Raw genomic sequence first — 27,444 nt, forward strand, 5'->3', positions numbered from 1 at the left:
TGAGGGTAAGGTATATTTTATACAACCATTAATATTTCAAGTATAATTCACACAAATCATTTTTAGTTATTAAAAATGAAGTACAAAGAGATTATATACAAAAAGCATTTTAAGGGACTCTTTTTTTGCTTCATTAAAAAAAAGTTCAGGTTAACTCTTATAAGCAATTAGTCAGGAAAAAAAATCCAGAGAAAAAGAAAGCAACAAGAATGATATCCACCAGATAGAATTTTGAATATTCCTTCACTCTTAATTCTTCCAAAATTATTTTCCGGATCACTCCAATTTCCACAAGTAAGACTTGTTTATATTCAGTATCAAAACTAATAATGACCTTTATTATTTTGGTTTCAGTCTTCTTTTGGCATCTTTATGTTTCTTCCGACAGTCCTAGGAAAAAACAGAACCAAAGGCCTTTGCTAAAAGTAAAAGTAATTAACTTTTGGAGTTCCCATCATGGCGCAGTGGTTAACAAATCTGACTAGGAACCATGAGGTTGCGGGTTCGATCCCTGCCCTTGCTCAGTGGGTTAACAATCCAGCATTGCCATGAGCTGTGGTGTAGTTCGCAGACAGCTCGGATCCCGCATTGCTGTGGCTCTGGCGTTGGCTGGCGGGTATAGCTCCGATTAGACCCCTAGCCTGGGGACCTCCATGTGCCACGGGAGCGGCCCAAGAAATGGCAAAAAGACCAAAAAAAAAAAAAGTAATTAACTTTCAAGGTCTTCAGTAACTATAAAGTAAAATTTAGGTTATTCAGTGTCAGGGTTGTAGAAACCATTTTATAAGTACTCACCTGGAATGTACAGGGAATATTCAAACTTTTGGTTCTAAGTGTTTAAAATGAAGACTGTAATTCAGTCTCTCAAAAATCTCATGATTTCATGTTCCAAATGAGCATGGTCAGAACTCAGACCACTCAATCAGGCCACTCTTCAGTCTCCTTACTGCACCATTGGTGGACTGAATTAAATAATTTTTTTTTTAACTTTTCTTGAAGTACTGTTTATTATATGCCTTTGTTCCAGCTGCAGTGGTTTATGGATATTATTTCTTCTTTTTTTTTTCTGTCTTTTCTAGGGCCGCGCCTGCTGCATATGGAGGTTCCCAGGCTAGGGGTCTAATCGGAGCTGTAGCCACTGGCCTATGCCAAAGCCACAGCAATGTGGGATCCGAGCCGTGTCTGTGACTTCACCACAGCTCATGGCAATGCTGGATCCTTAACCTGCTGAGTGAGGCCAGGGATCGAACCCGAAATCTAGTGGCTCCTAGTCAGGTTCATTAACCACTGCGCCATGATGGGAACTTCTGAATTAATTTCTAACTTCCCTTCTGGGTCTATAATTCTGAGTATTTAAATCATGTCCTCTATCTTAAATTTCCCATATTTGAACACCAGGCAAATATTAATACAAAGATAACACCATATTTATTTAGGAGATAATTAATATGGAGATACAACTACTCACCATACGCAGGTTGTTTATTCTGGCCTCCCAAGCATTCCTGCTAATATTATTTCCCACTCCTCTCCAGAATAAGTCAGAACCTAGTAGGGGAAAATTGGGACGTTGACAAGGCAGCATTAATACTGAAACAGGGAATTACCTTGTGGCACAGTGGGTTAAGGATCTGACATTGTCACTGCAGAGGCTTGGGTCACTGCTATGGCATGGAATCAATCCCTGCCCTGGGAATTTCCACATGCTGCAGCATGGCCAACAAACAAACAAAAAACACAGACAACATTCTAGTGCTGGCATTATCAAGCTAGTTAAGACCACCTCCCCCAACTTAATTTTTAAAAATACATTTTCTTTATAAAATGAAAATGTAGAATTGCTAGGATATGACTGTTTATAAACCATTTACGGAGTTCCTGTCATGGCTCAGCGGTTAATGAACCCGACTAGCATCCATGAGGATGTGGGTTCAATCCCTGGCCTCGCTCAGTGGGTTAAGGATCTGGCATTGCCATGAGCTGTGGTGTAAGTCACAGACGCAGCTCGGATCCTGTGTTGCTGTGGCTGTGGTGTTGGACTCCTAGCCTGGGAACCTCCATATGCGCCAGTGCAGCCCTAAAGGACAAGAAGACCAAAAATAAATAAATAAATAAATAAATAAATAAACCATTTACTGTTAGTCAGTCTGGTTTGGTTTCTGTTTGTGTTACACATAAGAAATGAGTTCATCAAGAGCCTCAGAATTTTCATGTGAGTTTTTTGGTTTGTCTGTCTATTTATCTATCTTCTTTTCCAGATTATTTTCCATTACAGATTATTATCAATATTGAGTATAGTTCATGTGAACTAAAAACTTAAGGTGTTTTGTATGTCTAGCATCTCAGCAAGTGCCTAGAACAAAACAAGCCCTTTCTAATGATAGCAAAAGAGTGAGGGAGGTGATGGGTGTGCCTCCAGAGCTTTACAAATCAACATGCATTAACAGAGGGGGCTAAAGCACATGACATTGCAAAGGATCAGAGTTTTCCCCAATCAGTGCTTGGATGCATGTTAATATATCAGAATGCACCATGGTACATGCACCATGCAACGACAGCTGTACTATTACCTGTTCTACACTAACCCAAAAAATTGACTTACCATGGAGTCTCTCATCATTCTTAGAGAAAAAGAAAAATCTAGTGGTTTCTTTCTCAGGTAATGATACTTCTCTGTGGTAAAAGAAAGAGAGGAAGAGAGAAAACTGACCACTTAATTTCAATATTTAAGAAATGTTTACCTTGCAAATATAAATGAACTACTCCTTAAATATATGTGCTTTGTGTTTTGCTCATTTCCCCCCCATGTTAAAGTGACACCACCCTTTCTCTATTCAACAGTCTTCTCTTCTACCTGAGGAGAAGTCTTTGGTAACAGAGATTTGTCCAAAGACAAGCTTTGGTAACAGAGACCTGTTTATTAAAGACAAACTCTGGCGTTCCCGTCGTGGCTCAGTGGTTAACGAATCTGACTAGGAACCATGAGGTTGCGGGTTCAATCCCTGGCCTTGCCCAGTGGGTTAAGGATCCGGCATTGCCGTGAGCTGTGGTGTAGGTCACAGACTCGGCTTGGATCCCAGTTTGCCATGGCTCTGGTGTAGGCCAGAAGCTACAGCTCTGATTGGACTCCTAGCCTGTGAACCTCCATGTGCCGAGGGAGCAGCCCAAGAAATGGCAAAAAGGCAAAAAAAAAAAAGACAAACTCTATCTTTCCCATACCGATTACTGATACTCTCACTCCCCATTGCTACCAGTTTGCCAGTGTTTCTTATGGGGCAGCAGCCAACCAGTTGCAGCATCCTCTTTCCAGACCAAGGATTTCAGCGGCAAGCTTTCTTCTCTGCGCACATCATATCCCCCACCCAGTTCTATCCGAATCTTAAGGGAAAGGAAACAGGCCCTCAATTTCAAAAAGGCTATAGAACTCTCTAAAGGAGCCAAAAAAAGAAAATTATCTTGAGAAGTTAAGCTTAATACTCCAATAACATTTCTAAAGCATGTCTAACTCAGACTTTATAAATTATGAAATACACCTGCACAGAAACACATTACTTACTCAGGGTTGGGCTTTTTGTCATCTGTTTCTTCAGTAACATCTTCCTCTTCTGAACTGCTGTCCTGGAAACGAGGGTCTCCCTGCCAGGGAATCTTCCCAGGTCTCACTGTCTCAACTCTATAGGTCTCTATATCATCATGACAATAAAAGATGACAGAATTATAACCTAATGATCAAGTATTTCAGAACACACTCATTTAATTACTTTCACCATGCACACATATTTCTAAATTTTGAATATTTTTAATCATTAATTCAAAATATATAGTACCTTTTGAGTTTCAAAATACATTTTTAGATTTTCAAATGTAAAGAAGCTATTATATTTTTTGGCATTGCTAGGGTATCTAATAAGGAATATAGTAGTACTATGCAAAGATATAAAAACTCAAGGTTTATAAATGAGCAACACAATTTAAAAGAAAAAACAAAATAAGTATGGCATCTGTGCTAGCGTGAGAAGCCTGAACTATAACAAGATGCAGTGAAACCAGGTTGCCCTCCTGGTTTCATAAATGAAAAAAAGGAACATACATTTCAATCCCCAAAACCTCTTTCTAAAACTGCCAAAAAAAATGCTTCTGCTTAAGATGTGGATGATTACCTTGCAAGTCCTCAAAATTCCCAAAGTACATAAAACACATCTCCCAAGGTGCTGAGGTGTCTTGGTACTCATCTCAAGATCAATTCCTCATACTAGGCTCTTAAAGTTGTAAGAATTAAAGACAATATGTATATCATACCAACTCTACTCAACAGTTTAGGACTGACCTTGATACTCATTTGGACAACACAGGCAAGAAAATGAAGTAAGCCAGAGCACGTGATATCTTATTTAGAACAATTTTGGAAAAAGTACTAGATTGCTGTACCTCATTCTGGAGCACCATAAAGTTGGCCTTTAATATTTATCTGCTCAACACATGAAGTGTATCTTAACCACTGATTTTTTAAGTAGAACTTAATGTAGTTAGATGTGCATGTATTCTCCTGTTTAGGTATATCATGCTTTTTACAAAGAACTTCCATAAAACTTACACTTCTACCTTAAACACCAGGTGAGGAGTAACTTCTTAAGGAGCAGGTGTTTTTTGTTATTATTGTCATTGTTGTTTTTAGCCATGCCAGTGGCATACATGAATTCCACAGTCAGGGATCAAACCCATGCTATAGCTGTAACCAGAGCCACAGCAGTGACAACACTGAACCCCCAACACTCTGAACCACTAGAGAACTCTGGAACAGGTGTTTTTAACTTTTGGACCATGTAGGACTTCAGAGGTAAACCTCTTGAAATGGAATGAAAAATTGTACACACTGGTGCTAATACTTCTCTCTAGGTTCTGGCAAATTTCCAAGGATAAATTTGAAACAACTGGTATATTGATGACACAGTATATCAGTACAGAGCCAGGATTACCTATTTCTTCCTTTCTCCTACCATATAGTACTGGCTTTCCCAAAGTCCTGGCTTTTCCAACTGTATCCAAGATACAAAGCTATTTTCTTTTCTTTTCTTTCTTTTTTTTCCTTTTGGCCATGATGGTGGCACAAGGAAGTTCCTGGGCAAGGGACTTAACCCATGCCACAGCAGTGACCTGAGTTGTAGCACTGACAGTGCCAGATCCTTATCCAGCTGTGCCACAGGAGAATTCCACAAAGCTGTTTAAATACCTATGTTCAACATAGCTCCAGGCACACTACATTTATGGTCATGTAATGTTGACTGTAATACTATAATACTGTTTATCTAGATAAAAGAAAGAATCCTTTCTTCAGTTAATGTGAAATCCTTACACTTATAGTACACTCAATCAAGTTCAAACTGCCTGAAATGAAATAGTTTAAAAAAAAAATACCTTCCTTTACATCTTTAGCATCTGAATCAAAAAAGGAGAATGTGAACCCTCCAGGCTGCTCATCCTCCATGATCAAAGCTGCAGGATCCTGGGCTTCCTCAGCTTTTTCTCCACCAGAGTCCTCGTTCCAGGCTGTGCTGCCTCTTTTTTCACTGGTATCTTTTGCAGTTTGGAATATTTGTTTTAAATCCACAGCAATGTTATAATACATTTCTTTGGACACCTCAGGTAGCTTCTCAGCTTCTTCCCTTTTCTTCTTTCGTTTTGCTTTACTGCATCAACAGAGACAGGTGCATCACACACACACACACACACACACACACACACCAATTTTTGGAAAATTTCTAGAAATCGGCAAAGAAAAACACCTTGGACCTTGGATAACTTTAGTCCTATCCTTTAAACAACCAAGAGGATCCATGTATAAAACTCATAAAGGCAGAACATTGATGGAAAACCTTTTTTTAGACAAAAACTATTTCAAACAGTTCCAAGTATTACACATGAATCATATTCTCCTGTCCCTTATCTTCTATTATGTTTCAGAAATTACATCTAAGATACTACCTATGAGTAAGAAAATCATTTAACCGCTATGGGCCTCAGTGTCCTTATTTGAAAAATGAACCTGTTAGGATAGAAAGCCCAGAATTCAACCCACGCATCTACAGCCAACTCATCTATGACAAAGGACGCAAGAATATACAATGGAGCAAAGACAGCCCCTTCACTAAGCGGTGCTGGGAAAACTGGACAGCCACGTGGAAAAGAATGAAATTAGAACACTCCCTAACACCACACACAAAAGTAAACTCAAAAATGGATTAAAGACCTAGATATAAGACCAGACACTATAAAACACTTAGAGGAAAACAAAGGCCAAACACTCTCTGACATATAAACAACCGCAACATCTTCGCAGATCCACCTCTTAGAGTATCGACAATAAAAACAAAAATAAACAAATGGGACCTAATCAAACTTCAAAGTTTCTGCACAGCAAAGGAAACCCTAAACAAAACGAAAAGACAACCCACAGAGGGGGAGAAAATCTGTGCAAATGAATCGACTGACAAGGGATCCATCTCCAAAATTTATAAACACCTTCTGCAGCTCCACACCAAAAAAACAAACAACCCCATCCAAAAATGCGCAGAGGATCTAAACAGACAGTTCTCCAAGGAAGACATACGGATGGCCAAAAAACACATGCAAAGATGCTCAACATCACTCATTCTTAGAGAAATGCAAATCAAAACCACGATGAGGTAGCACCTTACACCAGCCAGAATGGCCATCGTCCAAAGGTCTACAAACAATAAGTGCTAGTACACTGTTGGTGGGAATGTAAACTGGTGCAACCACTGTGGAAAACAGTATGGAGATTCCTCAGAAAACTCAACACAGAATGACCATTTGATCCAGCAATCCCACTCTTGGGCATCTACCCAGAGAAAACCATGACACGAAAAGACACATGCACTCCAATGTTCATTGCAGCACTATCTGCAACAGCCAAGACATGGACACAGCCTAAATGTCCATCGACAGAGGAGTGCATCAAGAAGATGTGGTGCATATACACAATGCAATATTACTCAGCCATTACAAGGAACGAAATACTGGCATTTGTAGCAACATGGATGGACCTAGAAATTATCATGCTAAGTGAAGTCAGTCAGACAATGAGACACCAACATCAAATGCTTTCACTGACATGTGGAATCTGAAAAAAGGACACAATGAACTTCTTTGCAGAACAGATGCTGACTCACAGACACTGGAAAATCTTACGGTCTCCGGAGGAGACGGGTTGGGGGATGGGGGGATATGCTTGGGCTGTGGGATGGAAATCCTGTGAAATTGGATTGTGATGATCATTATACAACTACAGATGTGATAAATACATTGAGTAATAAAAAGAAAATTAATTAAAAAAAAAAGAAAACTGAACCTGTTAAACTATATGACCTTTAAGACCTTTTCAAATTTAAGATTCTACAAGTTTTATGACATTGGCATTAAAAGACTTAGTCATAATTCCGTTTTAGAAAAGCATAATAAATGTACTAAGTCTAATCTCTTTTGGAATGAAATTTTTCTATTACCATCAACTTGCTCTGTAGTTAGGAATGTTTTTCTCTTTGATCTTAGACCAAGAGTTACACGACACTCTCCAACATTGAGTTTTTTGCTAATAAAAGATTAAATTCCTTTTTTGTTTGCATTTACTGTATTTATTAGATCAAATATTCTAACTGTATTATTTATAATAACAATGCCCTAAATGATCATCTTATTGGTAGAGGCTTCTTCACAGAGAGAAACTTTTAATACTTCAATAAACCAGTGCCTAGAATTTAAGGCAGCTATGCCTTCTATAAAACCGAGCTCTATAAAAAATGACGTTTTTAGACAATTCCAAGTAATTATCACTGGACCACGATGTGGTGGCTTTTTGTTGTTTTGTTTTGTTTTGGCCTCGCCTGTGGCATGTAGAAGTTCCCAGGCCAGAGATCAATCCCATATGACAGCAGTGACCTGAGCCAAAGCAGTGACAATGCTAGATCCTTAACCTGTCCCACAAGAAAACTCCCGTGGTAGTTTTAGAAGTGGTCCAATGGTCTTTCAATATGCCTTTTTTTTTTTTTTTCTGCTGTAGCTGCACCTGCAGAATATGGAATTCCCTAGGTTAGGGGTCGAATTGGAGCTATAGCTGCAGCCTATGCCACAGCCAAGGCAACACTGGATACTTAACCCACTGATCAAAGCCAGAGATTGAAACTGCATCTTCATGAGGGACACTATGTTAGGTCCTTAACCCATTCAGCCACAACAGGAACTCTGATTCTTCTCTCTTTAAGAGGTGGAAGTTAATACCCCCACCCCTGAGTGTGGGCTGTACTTAATGACCTCTTATAAGGAACAGAATAAAACAGATGTGATGGTGTGCGACTACTGAGACAATGGTTATAGAATGTACTGTGTCTTTCTCCTTCCTTTCTCCCCCTTCTGGATCGCTGGCTTTGAGAGAAGCCAGATACCATGTTGTGAGGGCACTCAAACAGCCAAATGGAGAGGCCAACAGGGCAAGGAACTGAGGCTTCTTGCCAACAGCCAAGTGTGTGATCCATCTTAAAAGAAGGCCACAAGCTTTTAGAGATTTTATCCCTAGGGCAAACTCTTGTGAGCCCCTGAGCCAGAATTACCTAGTGAAGTGCTCCCAAAGTCCTCAAATTGAGACCTAATAAATATTTCTGCTCTGTAAGGCAGAAGGTTTAGCACCAGCCACTTTTGTTAATACGGGAAGTAGAAAATGTACTCATGGTAGCATCTTACATGGATATGATACAATTATCAAACTTAAAAGATTAGTATCAGAACACTGCTATTATCTAAACACAGATTCTGTTCTCATTTCACCAGTTTCTCTACAAATATCTTTTTTGTTCCAGGATCTTATTCAGGATACCACTTTTGCCGTTAGTGATTTTAATAGTAGGAAAATGAAGGAATTAAAGTAGGCAAAGTTACCAGTTGCTCCAAATACTTGCCCTATTTATCAAACTGATGGTATATCTACAGGAAACAGAAGCACTGCCATACTAGAGTAGTGCAGTGGATTGAATGATTGCCCCCAGAAAGATGAAGTCTAGGTCCCAATTCCTGGAACCTGTGAAAATTACCTTTTTCTGGAAAAAAAGTTCTTTGTAATTGAGATAGAGATTTTGTAAGGAAGAGATTATCCAGGCAGGGCCTAAATGGAATCACAAGTGTCTTTACAAGAAGAGGCCATGAGAAGATGGAGGCAGAGGCTGAAGTCATATCACCACATGCCAAGGAGTACTACGGATTGCCAGCAGTCACCTGAAGCTAAGAGAGAAGGCTAAAATGGATTTTCCCCCCTAAACCTCTAGAAGGAATACAGCTCTTCCAATAATCTCGACTCCAGACTCCTAACTTCTAGAACTGTGAGAATACAAGATTCCTTTGTCAAAAGTAAGACACTCTCTACCATATCGATAGTTCCTCTAACTTTCCCCACTCTCTGTTCTAACCTAAATAGAATGGGAATAAATGAATGTAATGTTGGTCACTATCTACTTTTCTCAACTGTCTGAAATGAGATTAATACATATTAACCTGCTACTAAAAGCAGTAGCCTAATTACCTTTCTTTTGGTTTATCATCTTTCTTTCTTTCATAAGTAGCATGGTCATTCCTTGTTGGATCATAATGTATGACATCCCTGTGTAAAAAAAGAGTGATAAGTTGGAAGAGATAAATCAGAACATTAATGCAAAAAACAAGTAGCAAATTACAATTCAATGCCAAGGTAATTCTACTTTTTGGGTAAGACAAAGCCACATAATATCAAAGAAGTTTATCAGGAGCTTCTTAGAAGCAACCGTATTTTAAATTATCGAGTTTTGAGTTTCCCTGGATCTTTAAAAATGCTTAATATTATTTTAAACATACTAAAATATATGTAGAAAAAATGATATGCTATTGGATTTGCATAAAATATTTCGGTGGGAAAAGTTGGTGGAAGTGAGCAAAGGTACAGAAAACTGGTCAAATGTTGGTGACTGTAGAAGCTAGGTGATAGTGCACAGGGATTTCATTAAATTAGTCTCTAAATTATATGTTTGAAAATTTCCCTAATAAATGGTTACACATTAATATTTAAACTGCTGTCTAATTGTTTCACTTATTATACAGAAATAATTTAAGATTAGCTACTTGAGGTGAATCATCAGGTCAAAGATAAGTTCAATTTTAAGGGTCTAATATATAGTGCTAACTGTTTTTCCCAGGAAATTTTTTTATGTGTGTCTTTATAGGGCTGCACCCGCAGCATATGGAGGTTCCCAGGCTAGGGGTCTATTCAGAGCTGTAGCTGCTGGCCTACACCACAGCCACAGCAATGCAAGATCCGAGCCGTGTCTGCAACCTAGACCACAGCTCATGGCAATGCCAGATCCTTAACCCATTGTGCGAGGCCAGGGATCAAACCTGCAACCTCATGGTTCCTAGTCAGATTCATTTTCGCTGCTCCACGATGGGAACTCCTTCCCCAGGAAGCTGAAAATGGCCTAGTTTTGTGGGAAAGGAAAAGAGGATGGAAAAGGATGAAACATAAACCATACTTAAATTTCTTAGCAGCTACTGATCCTTTGCTTGTAGAACTGCTTACGTTGATGTGCAAAACACTCTGCACAATATTCAGGGCTTTCAACTTTTCTGCAGCAATCTCTTCCTCCTCAGCAGTCTTCGTTTCACTTGTGTCTTAGAGGGAAGAGGATGATTAGTAATCTCTCGGCAAACATAACTTGAGAAGTCTCAATCATCAAATATTTATCAAGCACCTAAACATGAGCAAAGCACATTAAGAAAAGAAGAGAAAGTCCCCTTGTGGGACAGAGGGTTAAGAACCTGGCACTGCCGAGGCTGTGACACAAGTCACAACTGTGGATCGGGTTTGATCCCTGGCCTGGGAACTTCTACATGTTGCAGGCGTAGCCAAAAAAAAAAGAAGAAAAGTTAAATCTTGTTTTGCTAACTTCCCTATCCCTAAGAACTCCAACGTCTTTTTTTTTTTTTTTTTTAAGGGTTGCATCTGCAGCATACAGAAGTTTCTGGGCTAGGGGTTGAATCGGAGCTGCAGCTACCAGCCACAGCCACACGGGAAATCAAGCTGTATCTGCGACCTACACTATAGCTGTGGCAACGCCAGATCCTTAACCCCCTGAGCACGGCCAGGGATCAAACCGGTACCCTCACAGAGACCAGTCAGTTTCTTAACCTGCTGAGCCACAATGGGAACTCTGAGACCCCCAGTATTTTTAGTGAACCTAGAAATTGCATGACCAACAGACAAAATTCCTATTTCTCTTTGTAATAATAAAAATGAAATCTGAATTTAGTGGCTATTCAGTGGTAAGTATAGAAGTTTGTAAGATAAAGATTGACAAATGTAATAGAACACGATACCAATTACAAAACGAAAGTGATTACAGATTCCTTGATTTTTTTTAACTTTCTAAAAATTAAATTACATGTAAATCAAAAAATGAAAGAGAGTGAAAGATGGTAATTTTACTAATTAATATGATATGCTAGTAGACCATTGCTTTAGCCTTTAGTTTCAATCAGTCATAAGTACTGCAGGAAGAGAACCTATACACAGGGTATCATGGAACCGTACAAGCTGTTATCCTTAACTATGAGAAAGAGACAAGCATCAGAGAACAAAGTTAAACATTAAACAGTTAGTTTGGATTACAGCTAGAAATACAAGTGAAGTCTAAGCCTCCAAGACCTTTCCAAATTACTGTAGGATATAAACAACCGAGTAGCAGAAGCTAGAATAAAATGCTGATTTTTATTAAGTTCTCTATAGAGATGACCCAAAAAGTTTCTAAGGGTTCAAAAGAGGTAGAGATTATATTCAACTGAATGAAGAAAAGCCTCGTATACCAGGTGAAGTCTAAGGGCAGACAAACAAAGGAGACCCCCCCCACCCACCCACCCAGGAGAAGGAGAGCATGCCAGGATAGGAAATGAACACATAGGTTGAAATAGGAAAGGGCAAAGAGTTTACACTGCATTCGGTTAAACCGTATGAAACTGCTAATATTTAACAACTTTTGACTTTGTAAAATGGCAATTTCAGAGTTCCTATGGTAGGTCAGTGGATTAAGAACCCCACTATTATCCATGAGGATGTGGGTTGGATCCCTGGCCCCACTCACTGGGTTAAGGATCTGGCGTTGCTGCAAGCTGTGGCTTACGTCGCAGACTTGGCCTAGATTTGGTGTTGCCAAGACTGCAGCTCCAATTTGACCCCTCACCTGGGAATTTCCATGTGCCACAGGTGTGGCCCTAAAAAGAAAAAAAAAGAAGAAAAACCACAATTTCAATTTTACCCTATTGCCCATTAGGAAGTAGAATATAATGCTAGAAAGTTCAAGGTATTTGGAGGGTGGCTTACCTATAGGACACTTTTTGTGCAATTTGCAAAAAATTCAGCATCAAATTTTGTGAAGGAAAGAAACAAAAGACAGAGGTTCTGTGTCTGACTGCTCTAAGAATGGAAGTGCCGTCTACAGAAACAGAAGCAGCCAGAGTAGCTAAGAGTAATTCAGTTTGGAATTTGCTGAATTTTAACACAGGCTCAGGAACACATGTGAGAAATACCTATCAGGCATTGAGGAAAGAGTAATTAGGAGCTCAGGGCAACAGTCAGGAGCAAAGATGACTCACATTTGGAAAATACTGATGTACAAAAGAAGGCTACAGCCACAGGGACTTAATGGAACCTTAGGAAGAGCAAAGGGAAAATCAGAGACGAAGAATTAAGAAGAAAACAAGGAAGTTATATGCAAATGAAAGCAAAGGGAAGAGACGTTTTAAAAAGGGTGATGAACAGTAACAAATGCTACAGGCAGGTTGAAGAGGAGGAAGCGTGATAAGATGGCACTGAACTTGGTGAAGTGGTTAGGCCCAGCTTCGAGGGAACACATACTAAAGAGCTGTAAAGAGACAGACAAAAGTGGCATAAGTTAGAAAGAACCGCTATATATGTAGCTTCTGGGTTATTCCTGAGGTTCTGTCCACTCCTATATTTTCAACACGAAATTCTGAGAAGCTCTGAAATATAAGTTGGTGTGGATCCTTGAGAATATACTCTCTCAACACTGGTTTTCAGAAATGTACAATATGCATAATCACCTCTAGAGATTATATTTTCAATAAAAAGCCAACTGCTTCTAAATCAGGTACAATTTACAATTTACTTTTTCAATTCCAGTTTAAAACTGAAAAAAAGATGGGAGTGGCAACTTGAAAACTGGCAGAATTGAAGGAATGGCTTTTTGGACCTGAGAGATCTAATTATGTCTGAAGAAAGAGGAAAGAGATGCAAGAAAGGCAAAGTTTGAAGATGCATGTGAGAAAGGAAGTAACAGGAGGTATGAATGGGGAAGAGTAAGAAGCTCAACTCAATATGAAGGAAAAAAGGACAGAGAAGTTCTGAGATTGAAAAGGAAAGCAGGGGAGTTCCCATCATGGCTCAGTAGAAACAAATCTGACTAGTATCCATGAGGATGCAGGTTCAATCCTCTGGCCTCATGGTCAGTGGGTTAAGGATCTGGCATTGTTGGGAGCTGTGGTGTAGGTCACAGATACAGCTCAGATCTGTCATTGCTGTGGCTGTGGCCTGGGCCAGTAGCTGCAGGTCCGATTTGACCCCTAGCCTGGGAACTTCCATAGGCTTCAGTTGCGGCCCTAAAAAAAAAAAGGAAAGCAGGGAGCTCACTTCAGGTGTCCACCTTCTTGGTCTAGTAGGAAGTCAGGTCTTTTGCAAAGGATAAAGCAGATTTTGTAGAGGAAGTTTGGAACCACTGCTTTGAAAAACATTATAAGGAAGCAAAGAATAGAATCAGGGTGCTTGTATAGAATCACTGCTGTCAGATATATCCAAATAAGGATGAATTCAAGTAAAACGCTATTCAATGGTACATTGCTTTTAAAAACCTGCACCAGGCACGCACACTGGAGGGAAGATGAATGCTTCTTTTAGTAAGCCAAGTGAGACCTAACTGTCTTCCACAGACTCACCAGGACCTGCAGATCTAGTGCCAGTTAAGGTCCTTCTGGAGTGCTCTCTTACACCAGGGTCAGGATGAGAGAAGACGATATCTTTGGTGAATGCTACCTATTCCTGTTTTTTTCTGGCAGCTTCAAATAATTAGATTTTTCAAAATAAATTACTACGTACAAACAAATTCAAGGAGTATTGAGTAAGCTAACTGGATTACAAACTCCACGATTCAGTGTCTTGGGGTACAGAGTTTCTCCATGTGTTAAGTGAAGAAGCTAGACTAGATGACTTCTCAGGGTCCCCCAGCTCTGACATCAGGGCTCTTTGGACAATAAGGAATTTACCTTCCTGTTCCTCTTCGCTGTCACTTTCTAGAAATCGAGAGTCCATGCGAAACCTGTCATCAGTGCCAAAGTGGGACTGCAAATCCATGAGCTATAAACAAAACACAAAGACAACGAATCACCATATTCCCAAGAAACTGCTTATAAATAAGATCCTCCAAGTACACTTTCATGCTGTAAAGTTCACTATATCAACGTCTGCACAACCTCACCTACCCAGGAACCAATCACAGGATCACGGAGGACTCACTCTCAAAGAAAACACCTGAACACTGGAGTATGGGTCTAGGTCTATCAGCATTAAGCTAGATTTAAGGACTATGTCGAAAAATAAGGACAATGTTGCAAGTTTCATTATTTTCAGTATTCACCAACCTTCTGTCCAGTTCTGCCCTCAAACTGAGGTTTAATTTTGAACCTACTGCTATCATCTTCAGAACCAGATTCATCATCACTGCTGTCGAAGAGCTTCCCAGAAGCTCTACCCATGGACTCCTGTGACACAGATAAAAGAAACATTTATTAATAACCAAGATAACCAATATTTAATTATGTAATCTTCCTCCTCACATTTAAGAAACAACCCATATGCATCCCCCAGGAAAGCAGGGGTGGTGGTTAGAATGAAAACTCCTGACTCAGTGATATCTACATGGTCCCTTGGGTCACTGAATCCAGAGGCTCCCAACGCAGCCTGGACTGGGGAGAGTTACTATATGTGAAAAACACTTTCCACAGGGTTTCACTAATCTTGATGTCTCTTTGTAGATAACGTGGAGGATGGATTCACGTGGGAGAAAATCTTCAAGTCACCTGAGTCTGCATGTGTGGGAATCTAATCCAAGGCTCTGGAGGATTTTACGTTCAGCCCAGGAGTTGTGTGCAGGTCTTGGTATGCAAAAGAAGAAATGGATCTGTAAAAGTAGAGGAATGCCCACATCGACATTCTAAATTTCTTACTTTCACCGGTTCCTCTCCTGGCTGGCTTTGCTCCTGAGTGGATGTCTCTTCTGTTTCACTTACACTGTTGGAACCAAAGATGATATGCGTCGGCTTGTCCTCTGGATGACCATCCTAGAGTGGTCATCAAAAGCATTACAACTTAAAACATCCCTCATCTTCTCCTGCCGAGCCCACTTCCCATCCTGTTTTCTTATTCTGCAAATGCTGCCATCATCCCAATATGGAAACTTAGGATTTCTCTTCCTTGCTTTTTCTTTCTTTCTTTCTTTCTTTTTTTGTCTTTCGAGGTCTGCACCTGCAGCACATGGAGGTTCCCAGGCTAGGGGTCCAGTAAGAGCTGCAGCCACCAGCCTACACCACAGCCACAGCAACGTGGGATCCAAGACGCGTCTGCAACCTACACCACAGCTCACGGCAACGCCGGATTCTTAACCCACTAAGCAAGGCCAGGGATCAAACCTGCAACCTCCTGGTTCCTAATCAGACTTGTTTCTGCTGTGCCATAACGGGAACTCCTTCTCTTCCTTTCTATATCCAGTTGATTACCAAGTGGATAATCCAGTTGGACCTTCTTGATATTTTGTTTTATTTTTGGCTACACCTGCGGCCTTTGGAAGATCCCGGGCCCAGGACGAACCCCTGCCATAGTAGCAACCTAAGCTGCTACAGTGACAATGCCAGATCCTTAACTTGCTATGCCTGGGGGAACTTCCCTTCTTGGTACTGTATATCCCCACTGCACTGCCTTGGTTCTGGCTCAAGATGTTCCACAGGCTGACCTGTCCCTGTTCCCATATTTGTCCTATTTGATTTGTTGTTCTCATCATGTCCTAAATGATCTTTCCCAAAGAGAAGTTGGCAAACTTTTTCTGTCAAGGGCCAGAGAGTAAACACTTCAGGATTTGCAGGCCACATGGTTTTGGTTCTGTATTCTTCTTTTTACAAATACTTTAAAAATGTGAAAACCATTCTTAGTTTGGAGGCTCTACCAAAAAAGGCTGTGGGCTAGATGGCCTGTGAGTTCTAGCTTGCCAACTCCTTTTCCAGTACATACGTAACTAATCTTCATTCCCTTGCTTCAAGTTCTTCAGTCTTTTCATAGCCTTAAGAATAATGACCAGGAGTTCCCATCGTGGCTCAACAGAAACAAATCCAACTAGGAACCATGAGGTGGTGGGTTCGATCCCTGGCCTTGCTCAGTGGGGTAAGGATCTGGTTTTGCAGTGAGCTTTGGTTTAGGTCACAGATGTGGCTTGGATCCTGCGTTGCTGTAGCTGTGGTATAGGCCAGCAGCTGTAGCTCCGATTAGACCTCCTAGCCTGGGAACCTCCATATGCCACAGGTACAGCCCTAAAAAGCAAAATAGACCAGCCCGTGTCAACTCTTTACAACTCACCCCTAATTACCCCTCTTGTCTCATTTCTCACCACCTTGTACTTTGTAATTTAGTCACACTGACTGCAAATATTCAACTTTGTACAAACTGCTCCTTTATCCTGGAATGCCTTAGTGCATTTCCTCTCATTTCTTATGCTTTTACCTCAGCCAGACCAATACTCACTGATTCTTTCACACTAGACTCAGTTCAGTTGAGGAAGCACCCCCCACACACAAATTCGTGTGCCTCCTGTGTGCTGCCAGGGCACAGAAGCAGTACTTCTCTCTCATCCCATGGAACTGAACTGTGACCCTCTTTGTCTACCACACTGTGAGCCAGTACCTGAGGCAGGGACAGTGATCCTTTCTATAAATCTAGCACTTGCTGTGAAGGTCTGGAACCTCATAGGGAATTAAAAATTCTTGACAAAAAGAATAAAGACTCATTACAGTAAATCTTCCTAAGTGATTTATATGTAAATTCAGATGTATTAGGACATATCACTTAACTACAGTTCCAGCTGCTAAAGTGGTATCTTTCCCGATATACTAAAGATACAAGGACACAAAACACAAACGTTCAGGTGTAAAGAACGGGGACTGCCTACCTTTCTGGGAAAGAAATGCTGGACCTGGAGTTTTTGTTAAATCCATAGGCTGAAAATATACTCACCAAATTTGCCAGAGCATTATGAACTAACTTTTTTTGTATTTCTTTTGCTTTCTGCCTTGCCTCTAAGGCCGCCAAACGCTTCTGATTATCTTCAGCATGCTTATCCTTAGCATTAACGTTTGATGAACTATTAAAAGGAAGTGGGAAGTTAGTTTTGTTTTCCTGAGTGTCTCTCCTGGAAAACTCTGATTTCTCAGGGGCCTTGCAGCTGCTCAAAATGGGCCTGTTTTCAGAGTCATCTCCGGACTTCCCAGTCCTGTGGCAAGAGTCCTCATCAAAGCCTCTCCTGGGAGTTTTGGCTGCAAGACTTAAAGATTTCTTGTCTTTAACTGGCAACAGTCTAGAAGTAGGATTTCTGCTTCTCTTTTCTGAACTGCTAGGGAACACCACCTCATGTTCCTGGCTCTCAAAAGTGGACTGCTTCTTTTGAAGTTGGATTTTGTTTGAGTCATTTGCCTTCTTTGCATGCTGGAAAGAAGTCGGTTCGCCTGATAAGCCATTAGCATACAGGGACCATTTTTCCATGGATATGCTCCTAGGAGCGTCCAATATCAAGGAATTATGATCTTTATTGTTTGAGGCAACACTCTCTTTCGAGGACTCTTTCACTGATTCCTTCCTGTAGAGACAGCCCACTCCCTTGAAAGCCTGGAATTTTGGCTTTAAGTCTTCCCTTGGTTTCTGTTTTCCACAGGTGTCCTCTTTTCCTTCTAAAAGGGAAGCCACAATCTCCTCAGGATTAATACACTGGTGGCCTTTGTGGAGGCCACCAAGAGTCCTGTGGCTTTTGGAGGCCCTGTCACGCTTGGCAGTGGTTTCCTGGCCATTACTCTCAGTATCTTCTTTTGGCGCCTCCTGGTTACTGCTAGCCAACTGTTCCAAATCAGCTAAAGTGAGAGTCACATGGACACAGTTCATCATAGTGTGATACTCCTTATCCCCTTCGGACTCGGCGGATTCTGATGCAGAATCCGCATCTTCACTGCCACTAGAGTCAGCTAGAGATTTACAACTAGGCATCTTAACTCTGTGACTGACGGCTATCTCTACATTGTTTTTTCTTTTTTGTTCTTTAATAGAATCAGAAAGATCACACTTTTTTCTATTTTTCGAAGAAGTTTTCTTGTGTATAGACTTTTCCATTTGTGAGAGTGCTATACTGTTTTTGATCTTACCAGCATTTTTGTTCCTTGTAATGATTTCATCCGTATCTCCTGAATCAGAGTCATAATCATTTCCCATAACTTTATCTTCACTATCAAGGGAAGAAATGTTATTTTTGAGGCCTAAACCTATTGAAGTATGAAATTTGTGAGAATCTGATTTAAAATCATCCCTTACAACTTCAAAGGGATCATTTTCAGATTCATTTACTAAAGACCATGTGCTTTTCTCCAAGTTTTCCTCTCTTGCGATCGTTAGTCTTAATTCATCTTCAGAATCGATATCATCATCAGACATGCTATTTCTGTTCTTGGTAGTTTCTAAGCCAGAAGCCTGAAAAAATACATTTTTAAGTATCTGACTTTCAGAATCAGATATATAGGATAATTTAGGTGTGATGGGACCATCAGGTGTTTTTTGTGCAGCCTGTTGTTTTAACCATGGTCTCTCCGTTATTCTACTGGGTTTTGGTCTAACAGCTGGAGATGCAGTGGAACCCTCATTCTTCTGCACTTTTATTATCTTCTTAGGAGGGCTATGAAAGTCAGAGAACTCTCCTCGCCGTTTCTTACTTATAGGATCATTTCCTCCTTCCAATTCCCAAGTGAGGTTGGATATAGGGTTAGCATTTGTGAAATCTTCCCCTATCTTCTTTAAGTTGTGGCAGTATTTTGATGGATCATACTTTATGATGTCACCAAGTCAAGGAACAAAACAAAAACACTAGGTTTTAGAGAAACCTATCAATCTGGTGAAGCAAAAAGAATACTGTTTAATCTTGAGCAAGTCACTGACTCATCTTACTCTCAGTTTCCTACCAAACAAAATAGGGTGATTTATCATCTCTGGAACTGAAGCTTTCTATAGAATGTCCACAGTGAAAACCAAGCAGCATCTCTATTAATTGGCAGAACTGAACTTATAGCAAACCGATTCACATTATATTCTAGGTATAGAGGCCACAAGACTCTAAGAAACCTACTCACTGAACTAATACCATAAAGCAGAGTATAGAGGGGAACCCAGAGGCTGCACAGGTAGACACTGCAAGTTGGTATCTCACACTTGAGACTGAAAGGACTTTCAAAACTTTTTGGCCATTTCTGTCTCAATAATGGCTCACCATAGACCTGGTTCTCTTAGCTCAATGACACATGTTCACATTTTATTCACTCTCTGCAGAGCATGTTATAGATCTTTCCTAAAGGATAATAACTTTTATTAGGTCTGTTTTACTGCTGACATTGTCCAGAAAGATTCCAGTTAATGTCAATGTGCTGTAATGACAGCTGACATTTGCTGATTTCCAAAACATATGACTAGACCAGTATTAGATGCTTTAAGGTGTTACTCCTGAGAAGTCCCTTTTTGTTCATTTAGAAACTACGGAACACGTGCCAACTATATATGAGGTGTGTCCAACAGTGTCTATTGTCTCTTGGCTTCAAAATCCTCCCCTTTGCTGTCAGTGGTACCATTGGTAGGAGGCTAGAAGGTGGAGAGAAAGAAAGAAGTATTTCCCTACACTTTAGTGCTACTGGCAGGGACAGATAAACCTGCAGCTGTGGCCAGGGCTCCAAGGGCCTGAGTGGCACGTCACCGTGACCAGTGAAGACATAATTTTCTACTTCTCTAGCCCAAGGGTGGTAGTGGTTTGTTGTAGTTATCAATGAGCTTTTTGTTCCTTCAGCATTTTCTAAACCTATTACATGTGTTACATCTCCTTTTTTAAAAATACCTGAAATTGCATCTGCTTCCCTGACATACAACGTCATAACTAAAAGGACACAAAACACAACCTTTGCCCAGAAGTCCATGACACTAAGAATTCAAGGTCTCAGACAATCTGATTTCATTTCATTCAGAGGAACAGGCATCTGGATTTGCTCATTTTAGGTTCCATACTATTTCTCTATCCACCATTCTCTTGTTTCACCCTACACTTCTACCTACTATTTTCCTCTCTCCTAGAGTCCTTCCTATCTCTTTTCTATTTTATTTTTTGGTGGCACCCAAGGCATGTGGAAGCTCCCAGGCCAGGGACTGAACCCACATCACAGCTGTAACCAGAGCTACAGCAGTGATAACACTGGATTCTTAACCTGCTGAGCCATGAGGGAAATCCCTATCTCTTTTCTATTAATGTGAACCTACCCCACTTCCACTAGAGCCTTCAATGACTGTACTATGTTCCCTTCCCCTTCTTTAGTTCCTTTGGCAGTGGCTTTGAATCCTTGTCAGATGATAGGAAAGATGTATAAGTTAATAAATGCAAAGTGCTTCTTTAACAACCATCATTGTATCACTTGTATAAAACCTCATTACATTCTTTCATTATTCTCTATTTTATACATGTAGGCAGATATGTCTTACTTTGCCTAGAAATTGGGATTATAAAAACTGTCACACAAACATCTAAAGATTTACTGACAGAGGCAGTGAAATTCTAATGGTATGAAGTAAACTTTTGCAAGTATCCATCTCTGCGATAGATAATAATTTCTCTGAAAGGCTAACTGATAAGGATATTTTACGTTTATGTCGATTCTTTAGGTGAAGGACAGGTAAGACTCTTCCAAATTTACTTACGACCCAATTCTAAAAGAAAAAAAAAAGAGTATGTTTACTATATATGTCACAAATGGAAAAGATTAACCAAGTGCATAATATAACTTTAAAAAAAACTGAACTTATAGTGGGCTATGGGCCATGATTATTGTTGGGTTTCCTTTTCTGATAATGAAACACAAGTTCTCAAAAAGCGTATGAGGAAAGAAGGAAAATTTGGGCAGTTATTGATCCTATATAAACCATGTAGGATGCTACGCAAGTAACAGTCATTAAGAAGGCAAACTTGGGACCTGTCTGTACGCCTTTCCACCTATGTCCCCTGGGAGACCAGCTTCCACTTAGGTTTTGATTTCTCTTTGTAAAATAGGGGGAAACTGTGCTTTCTCAAGAGTTGTAAATGCACTACATGAAGCACTATTAATGCTAACTGCTTCAAAGCAAAAGAAAAGGTAACTGCTTTAAACAGGATGCTCATGGACACATGGTCTCAGGAATCCGTTCCTGGGCTACTCGGGCTACCAGCAGAGACTCACTTTGTGCCCTGGTACTTCTGTCCCTGGCACAGCTTTCACATGGAAATCCACCACTCCCATCTTTTCTAACAAGTTGGTGTTGACTGCTGTTGGTTTTTCTTTTGCTGCTTTTGCTTCTTCTCTCTCTTGAGCCAATCTGAATCAAAGAGAAAATACAAATAAAAGAGTTAAAATAAACAACCACACTATTAACAGTGCTTCTGTCTTCTTTGTTAATATTGTAAAGCTGTTTATAAGAAATCATTTAGGATTTCTCAGTTTTTCCCGTTCAACTTATATACTTTTAGTATTTATCTCTCCTTAATCCTTTCACTCTCCCTTGTGTATCTTTCAGAGCCTGATCTGCCAAGTCTGGAATATTTCTACTCTCACAGTGAAGAGAATGCAAAGTGCCAACTCAACCTTCCAATTCAAGTTCCCCCACCTTGTTTAGGCCTAGTTAACTATGCTGACCAATTTGCCTCTGGCTTGTCTCCTTTACATTCCACCTTTCAGAATGCTGTCAGATTCATGTTTCTCAGGCAGGCCTGAATAGACACTCCAAGGCGGCAGCACTGTGTGCTCACTCTGCTCTGGACGAGGGCCCCTGTCCCTGCATATAATAGGCAGTGATGTCTGCTTCATCATTACCCTGGTCATGAAGGCTCCAGCTGAAGAACAAAATCAAATTCTCACCTTTGCCACCAGAACACGCCCTCAAAACTTGTTTTAGTCCTTATTTTTTTCTTGTGGCAGAAAAATTTTAAAACCCTCTTGGTTGCTCCATCTGTACATTCCTAAAACGTCTCCTACTTTGAAAGCACCCAGACTCATACAATCTTTTCTCCTTAAGAATACTTTTAGGATTTTAAGATGCTTTAATAGTTTTTACATTTCCTTGTTCTTAAAACATATGAATAATTGATCAAATCTTACTTGTGTAAAAAGCTTTCTTTTGCCAGCTGAATCTGTAGGGTTCCGCCTTTCCATTTTGTTTTATTTAAAACAGACATACCTATAAAGCAAAGAATTAGTTTCCAAGTACATGACAATGCAAAAATATATATCAGCAGGTTTTTTACTAATTAGTTAGTACCAAGAAAACCTGTTTCATCACAAAGACCCAGAGGAAATAGAATAAAGATGATGAGACCTGCAGAGAGAAGGCTTAATTATCATTCTCATTTTGACCATGTATCAGAGGCCTTACACTCCCTATCTCCCAATGTAACTGGAAGATTTGAATGAGGCAAATGTGTAAACCATAAAGCAAAATGTGTCATGTGTAAAGTAATGTCAAGGAATCTCTAGTGAATAGCTGGCATTTATTTAACATTTATTGTTATTTCCCCACCTAAAAACCATAAAACATTAATGTAATTTTCTTAGGGTGAATCCTGTAGCACCTTCCTCTCACACTAATTATTACTGTGTAACTTGCAAACATATTAGCTACAAGCAACTAAACAGCGTTTGAACTACTATGCCCTGGTACTTGATTTTTCTCCATATCTGCTATCAGCTTCCTTAATAATCACCACTAATAGAAATTTCTATGAGGTACATACTATGCTAGGTACAAAAGTATTATTTAATTCAATCTTCACAGTAATATTATGAGGCAAATAGATAAGCAAACTGGGTCTTCTAGTTTAAATACATCAGATAAGCAAACTGGGTTTTGGTCATATATCAGATAAGCAATGGTTTTTCTAGTTTAAATAAACTGCCAGGTCACATGGCAGAAATGATGTGAAACATACTTGTCAAATCTGTTTCCCAACTGAATAAATCAATTTTCTTTGCAAATGAAATTACAAGAGGCCAGTGGTCCCTTTTCTCTATTATCATGTCTTCTCAGTGTCTTTTGACTTTTCAGCCTCCAAATAACTAGAATGCATTACTGAATCAGTGGCAACACGAATTATCTCCCCTTCTTTATTCATTGAAGGCCACGGTTGGCCCTTATCTTTACTAAACAACAGAGATTTAATAATTTCAAGGATATGATCTTATTGTCTTTTTTTTTTTTTTAGGGCTGCACCTGCAGTATATGGAATATTCCAGGCTAAGGGTTGAATCAGAGCTAGAGCTGCTGGCCCAGCCCACAGCCACAGCAATGGGGAATCCCAGCCACACTGTGACCTACACCACAGCTCATGGCAATACAAGATCCCTTACCCCACTGAGTGAGGCCAGGGATAAAACCTACATCCTCATGGATACTAGTCAGGTTAGTTACCACTAAGCCAAAACGGGAGTGCCAAAGATATGATCTTATTAGGGCATACTCTAAAGCCCTGTCTTAACAGAATTTAATGAAAAGAATTGGTTGCCTGATAAATGAACACATTGGGGAGAGGGGGGTGTGACATAATATCTAGTGAGATAGGTATACATGCAGTTTCCACCAAGGCATGGGCCCTTCCCAAAATATTTGAGAATGATATTTTTGAGCAGACTCACTGGCAGTGTGAGCCCATATGTCATTCATTATGGAATGGACCTAAACCTGAATTGTAGGATGTCAGAATTCTCTTGATTGTGATTGTCCCTCTGGATGACTTAAAGGTGGCTGTTTAGATTAAGAACCAAAGTTATTCCAAATTACACAGTGACATGAACCAGTAAATAGTATAGAAAACATTCATTACATTTTTTCAGGTCTGCTTCTGCTATTCTGATGTTGACATATGCAAAGACTTTCTGTGGATTTCCTAAAAAAAAAAAAATTATTTAGTCTTCCCCATGTACTCAATATTTTGTAATAAGCTACAAATATATAGCTATAGAAATAACCATTATTTCAATTTTTTAAAATAAATAATAAATTCTTACCCAGATAACAATGTAAAAATGATTGAGTTTATAAATAAAACTTACTCCTTCAAAGAAAAACCTTGTTTATTTTTCATTGGGTACAAAGACTACATTTTTCTAAGCATGATGATCTAAATATTCCAAAAGAAAATACATAAGAAAAAAATGTCAAGTAGTCAGTTGATTGTATGCTAATGATATTCCACTTAAAAAGATACTTACTGAATATTAGAATTTTAGTTCTGAAAACTGAAAACTACATGTTTCAGAAACTAGATGTTTAAGAATTTAGAATTTTTTTGATTTCAGAATCAACTCTGGGCATAGAGAACATCTCCAGTACACTGGTGGGGTAGGGGGTTCCTACAATAGCATCATATAATGAACTACCTATCATTTTTAGTGTTCAGGGAGAACAGTCATCTCTGGGGGTTCCTTTATTTTGTGATATTTGAGTTACGTATGCCTTTAATTACTCATAAAGAACCATAAATTTACCTTGGTCATCTTTCCTAGTGATAATCTCCACATCAGAAACTTCTCCAAACCTGTTGAACTGATTTTGTAGGTCTCCTTCAGAAATGTTCTGGCCAAGGCCACCCACAAAAAGGCGCTTTGTTTCTTTGCTGGCTTTCATCAATGCTGGGCATACATTCAATGTGTTCCAGTGGAAAAAATAATTTTCTGTCTACAGAGAAGAGTTCTTTCCCTTATATCTTCTCAAATCTAAAACAAAACAAAACAAATTAAAAAAAACCCAGCCCCAACCCTTTTCCCTGAACCTTCTATATCAAACCAGTTGCCTGGACATGTGTTTCATTTCCTATTTTATTGCTTTCAAATTTTATCCCTGGAGACTCTGTTGAAGCCCTCCATGAATGCATTTTGGAACAGCACCTCAACATAGACACAAGTACAGGCAATTATTTTCCCTCTAAATGATCACAATATTATACCCCTCTTTTTACTTGTCCATATTGTTAGGTGTTTTTCCGTTATTCATTCATACATTCATTTATTCATTTTAACAAACGCTGCCAGGAATGGGATGGGGCAGGTTAATACCCCATAGTGCTATGAGAGGCAGGCAAAAGTACTGCAATACTATGTCACAATAGAAATATCTACAGTGTTGTTAAGGCACACAAAGAGCAATTGATACCGCTAACATAGTTGTGTTGTTTTTTTTTTTTTTAAGGCACTATGTGCCAGCGTTGTATGAAGCAGTTTGCAGGCATTTGGTTTTCAGATTATCAGGGTAAGTGAAGTCACTTTCCGAATGCCATTCAGAGAATTAGCTGTGAAGCCAGGATTATAATCCAAGTGTAATTTCAGAACCTGTAATTCTTAACACTATAGTAGGGAGGTTTTTGGATCAGAAGCGACTCGGAAACTCTTCTGTGATTTGAGGCCCATCGTGAGATCTCCAATTCGGTTTAGGACCCGGCAGCCTCAGCTCCCAGCCGGCTCCTCCTCCCAAACTGACAGTCTCCTCCCCAAAGACCCCAAAACAGCGTCCAAAAGCCCAGAGCATGGCTCCGGTCTGGGCACGAGCCGGCCGCCATCTACAATTTACTGGTAGCTTCCGCCGCCCCCAACCTACCCGCCCTAGCCTCCTTCCTCTGAGAACAAAAGGCGAGCAGAGAGAAGGTAGACCAGTTTGTCCCGTGACATCGCTTGCCCCGACCCACTCCTCACCACTTCGTCCTCTACGTCGAGCGCGGCTTAGGGCCCTGACTTCTAGTCACGTGTCCCAGCAAGTGCCATCTCTCTTCCTTCCTCCATTTCCAACCCAGCGTCTTAAGGTTCCATTACAAAACTCAGTACCCCAGTGCTCTTTATTTCGTCTGCAGTCTTCTGAGCGACCTCGATGCCTCTGTCACCCTGCGTCAACCTCTGCAAAAGACCCCAAACTAAAATTCCCTAATTCACACTAAAGAGGGTCATCGCCTTGTGTTCTCCTGGATGAAGTCGGCGGAAGTGGGGCATGGGAGAAAAATACAGAGGCTCTCGGTTCCAGCACTCCCGGAACCTCCTCTTCCGTGACGTAGGCATCCTCGTTGCTTCCAGCCGCCTCTGGGTCGGGGGTGGACAGCAGCATCCTTGGCCTTCGGGTTAGAGGGAATTAATCTCTTGAAGTGTAGGTAGGGACTGCGGAGGGACAGCTGTTAACTAGTGCACAGGGACAGCAACGATCCCTGGATGCTTACGAGCGCTGGGTATGTGCGAGGGGATCGCGCGCCGTTCCCCTGCCTCCCCCGCCGATCTCTGGGATGGTTCGCGCCATCCGCGCGCGAGGCTTGAAGAGCGGGCGGTGGCGCGCTTCCACCAGGCAGTTTCTTGTCTGTGCCTCCCTATGGACTCCCTTCGCGCTGAGGCCGACGCCTTGGAAGCAGAGATCAAGGCCTTGAGGCGGGCGTGCGTGGAGCTACCGGCGCCGGGTGAAGACACCTCCCCAGTCCGGTACGTGGCCTTCCTCAGACTCGGTGGGAAGGATGAAAATCTCTCCACTCCGGGTTCTCGGACCTCCGTCGGTCACAGACTTTCCCAAGCACCAGACGTGGGCTGGAACTCATTATCTACAAAGCTAAGAGTGAGGAGTCCACGCGTGGGTCGCATTGTAAACGCTTACCGTGTATTAACCGATTTAATCGCAGTCAGGGGGAAGGTGTTTTCCTTTCAGTTCTCTTTCTCTTGCTGATAACTATCTAGGTGAAAGCCTTGCTTATTTCCTTAGCAACCTTGCTTTTAGTAGGCAGCAGTATCTCGTTAAGATTTAATGACTGTTTGTTTTCATGTTATTTGTTTTTATAGGTCACTTAACTGTGACAATTGATACTGATTTACTGGTTTTTCGTTTATGTTAGTGACAGGTGATTTTCCTCTGAGAAATAATTTAGGTTAAAAAAAATAAGTTGATGTAAGAAAAATAGATAAGGAATTCCCGTTGTGGCTCAGCAGGTTAAGAACTCAGCCTTGTCTTGGTGAGGATGCAGCTTG

General features: G+C 40.4%; 2 protein-coding genes across 6 annotated transcripts in view; one reads left to right on the top strand and one right to left on the bottom strand.

The window, feature by feature from the left end:
* NOL8 (nucleolar protein 8) lies at positions 1 to 26,477 on the bottom strand. 4 transcript variants are annotated; one of them, XM_047779283.1, is made up of 17 exons: positions 26,272 to 26,477; positions 24,943 to 25,170; positions 24,279 to 24,341; positions 22,561 to 22,639; positions 21,646 to 21,781; positions 21,071 to 21,139; positions 17,378 to 19,234; positions 15,325 to 15,438; positions 14,740 to 14,859; positions 14,365 to 14,455; positions 10,566 to 10,704; positions 9,587 to 9,664; positions 5,416 to 5,687; positions 3,557 to 3,683; positions 2,603 to 2,673; positions 1,469 to 1,548; positions 1 to 390 (listed from the first exon to the last, which is right to left on the bottom strand). In XM_047779283.1, the coding sequence occupies exons 2-17, from the start codon at positions 25,079 to 25,081 to the stop codon at positions 340 to 342; spliced, it is 3,486 nt and encodes a 1,161-aa protein (XP_047635239.1). In that variant the 5' UTR covers positions 25,082 to 25,170; positions 26,272 to 26,477; the 3' UTR covers positions 1 to 339. The 4 variants fall into 4 exon arrangements, with proteins under 4 accessions (XP_047635239.1, XP_047635238.1, XP_047635240.1 ...); XM_047779282.1 differs by having other exon boundaries at positions 26,143 to 26,426; XM_047779284.1 differs by having other exon boundaries at positions 26,048 to 26,426.
* CENPP (centromere protein P) overlaps positions 26,438 to 27,444 on the top strand; it is a 250,849-nt gene continuing 249,842 nt past the window's right edge. The window contains exon 1 of one of the 2 annotated variants that reach the window (XM_047779296.1): positions 26,438 to 26,907. In XM_047779296.1, the coding sequence (XP_047635252.1) occupies positions 26,666 to 26,907 (242 nt within the window). In that variant the 5' untranslated portion in view covers positions 26,438 to 26,665. The remainder of the gene's footprint in view (positions 26,908 to 27,444) is intronic. The other variant, XM_047779297.1, reaches the window with a different exon arrangement.

Source organism: Phacochoerus africanus, chromosome 5, assembly GCF_016906955.1.
Source record: "Phacochoerus africanus isolate WHEZ1 chromosome 5, ROS_Pafr_v1, whole genome shotgun sequence".
Classification (NCBI taxonomy): domain Eukaryota; kingdom Metazoa; phylum Chordata; class Mammalia; order Artiodactyla; family Suidae; genus Phacochoerus; species Phacochoerus africanus.

Excerpts from the sequence above, each read along its gene's own strand:
- NOL8 (XM_047779283.1), bottom strand. The coding sequence starts at position 25,081 with ATGAAAGCCAGCAAAGAAACAAAGCGCCTTTTTGTGGGTGGCCTTGGC. Across the intron at positions 19,235-21,070 it reads AGAATCGACATAAACGTAAA|ATCATAAAGTATGATCCATC; the intron begins ATATCCTTATCA and ends TGACTTGGTGAC. Across the intron at positions 391-1,468 it reads GAATAAACAACCTGCGTATG|GACTGTCGGAAGAAACATAA; the intron begins GTGAGTAGTTGT and ends GTTTTTTCCTAG.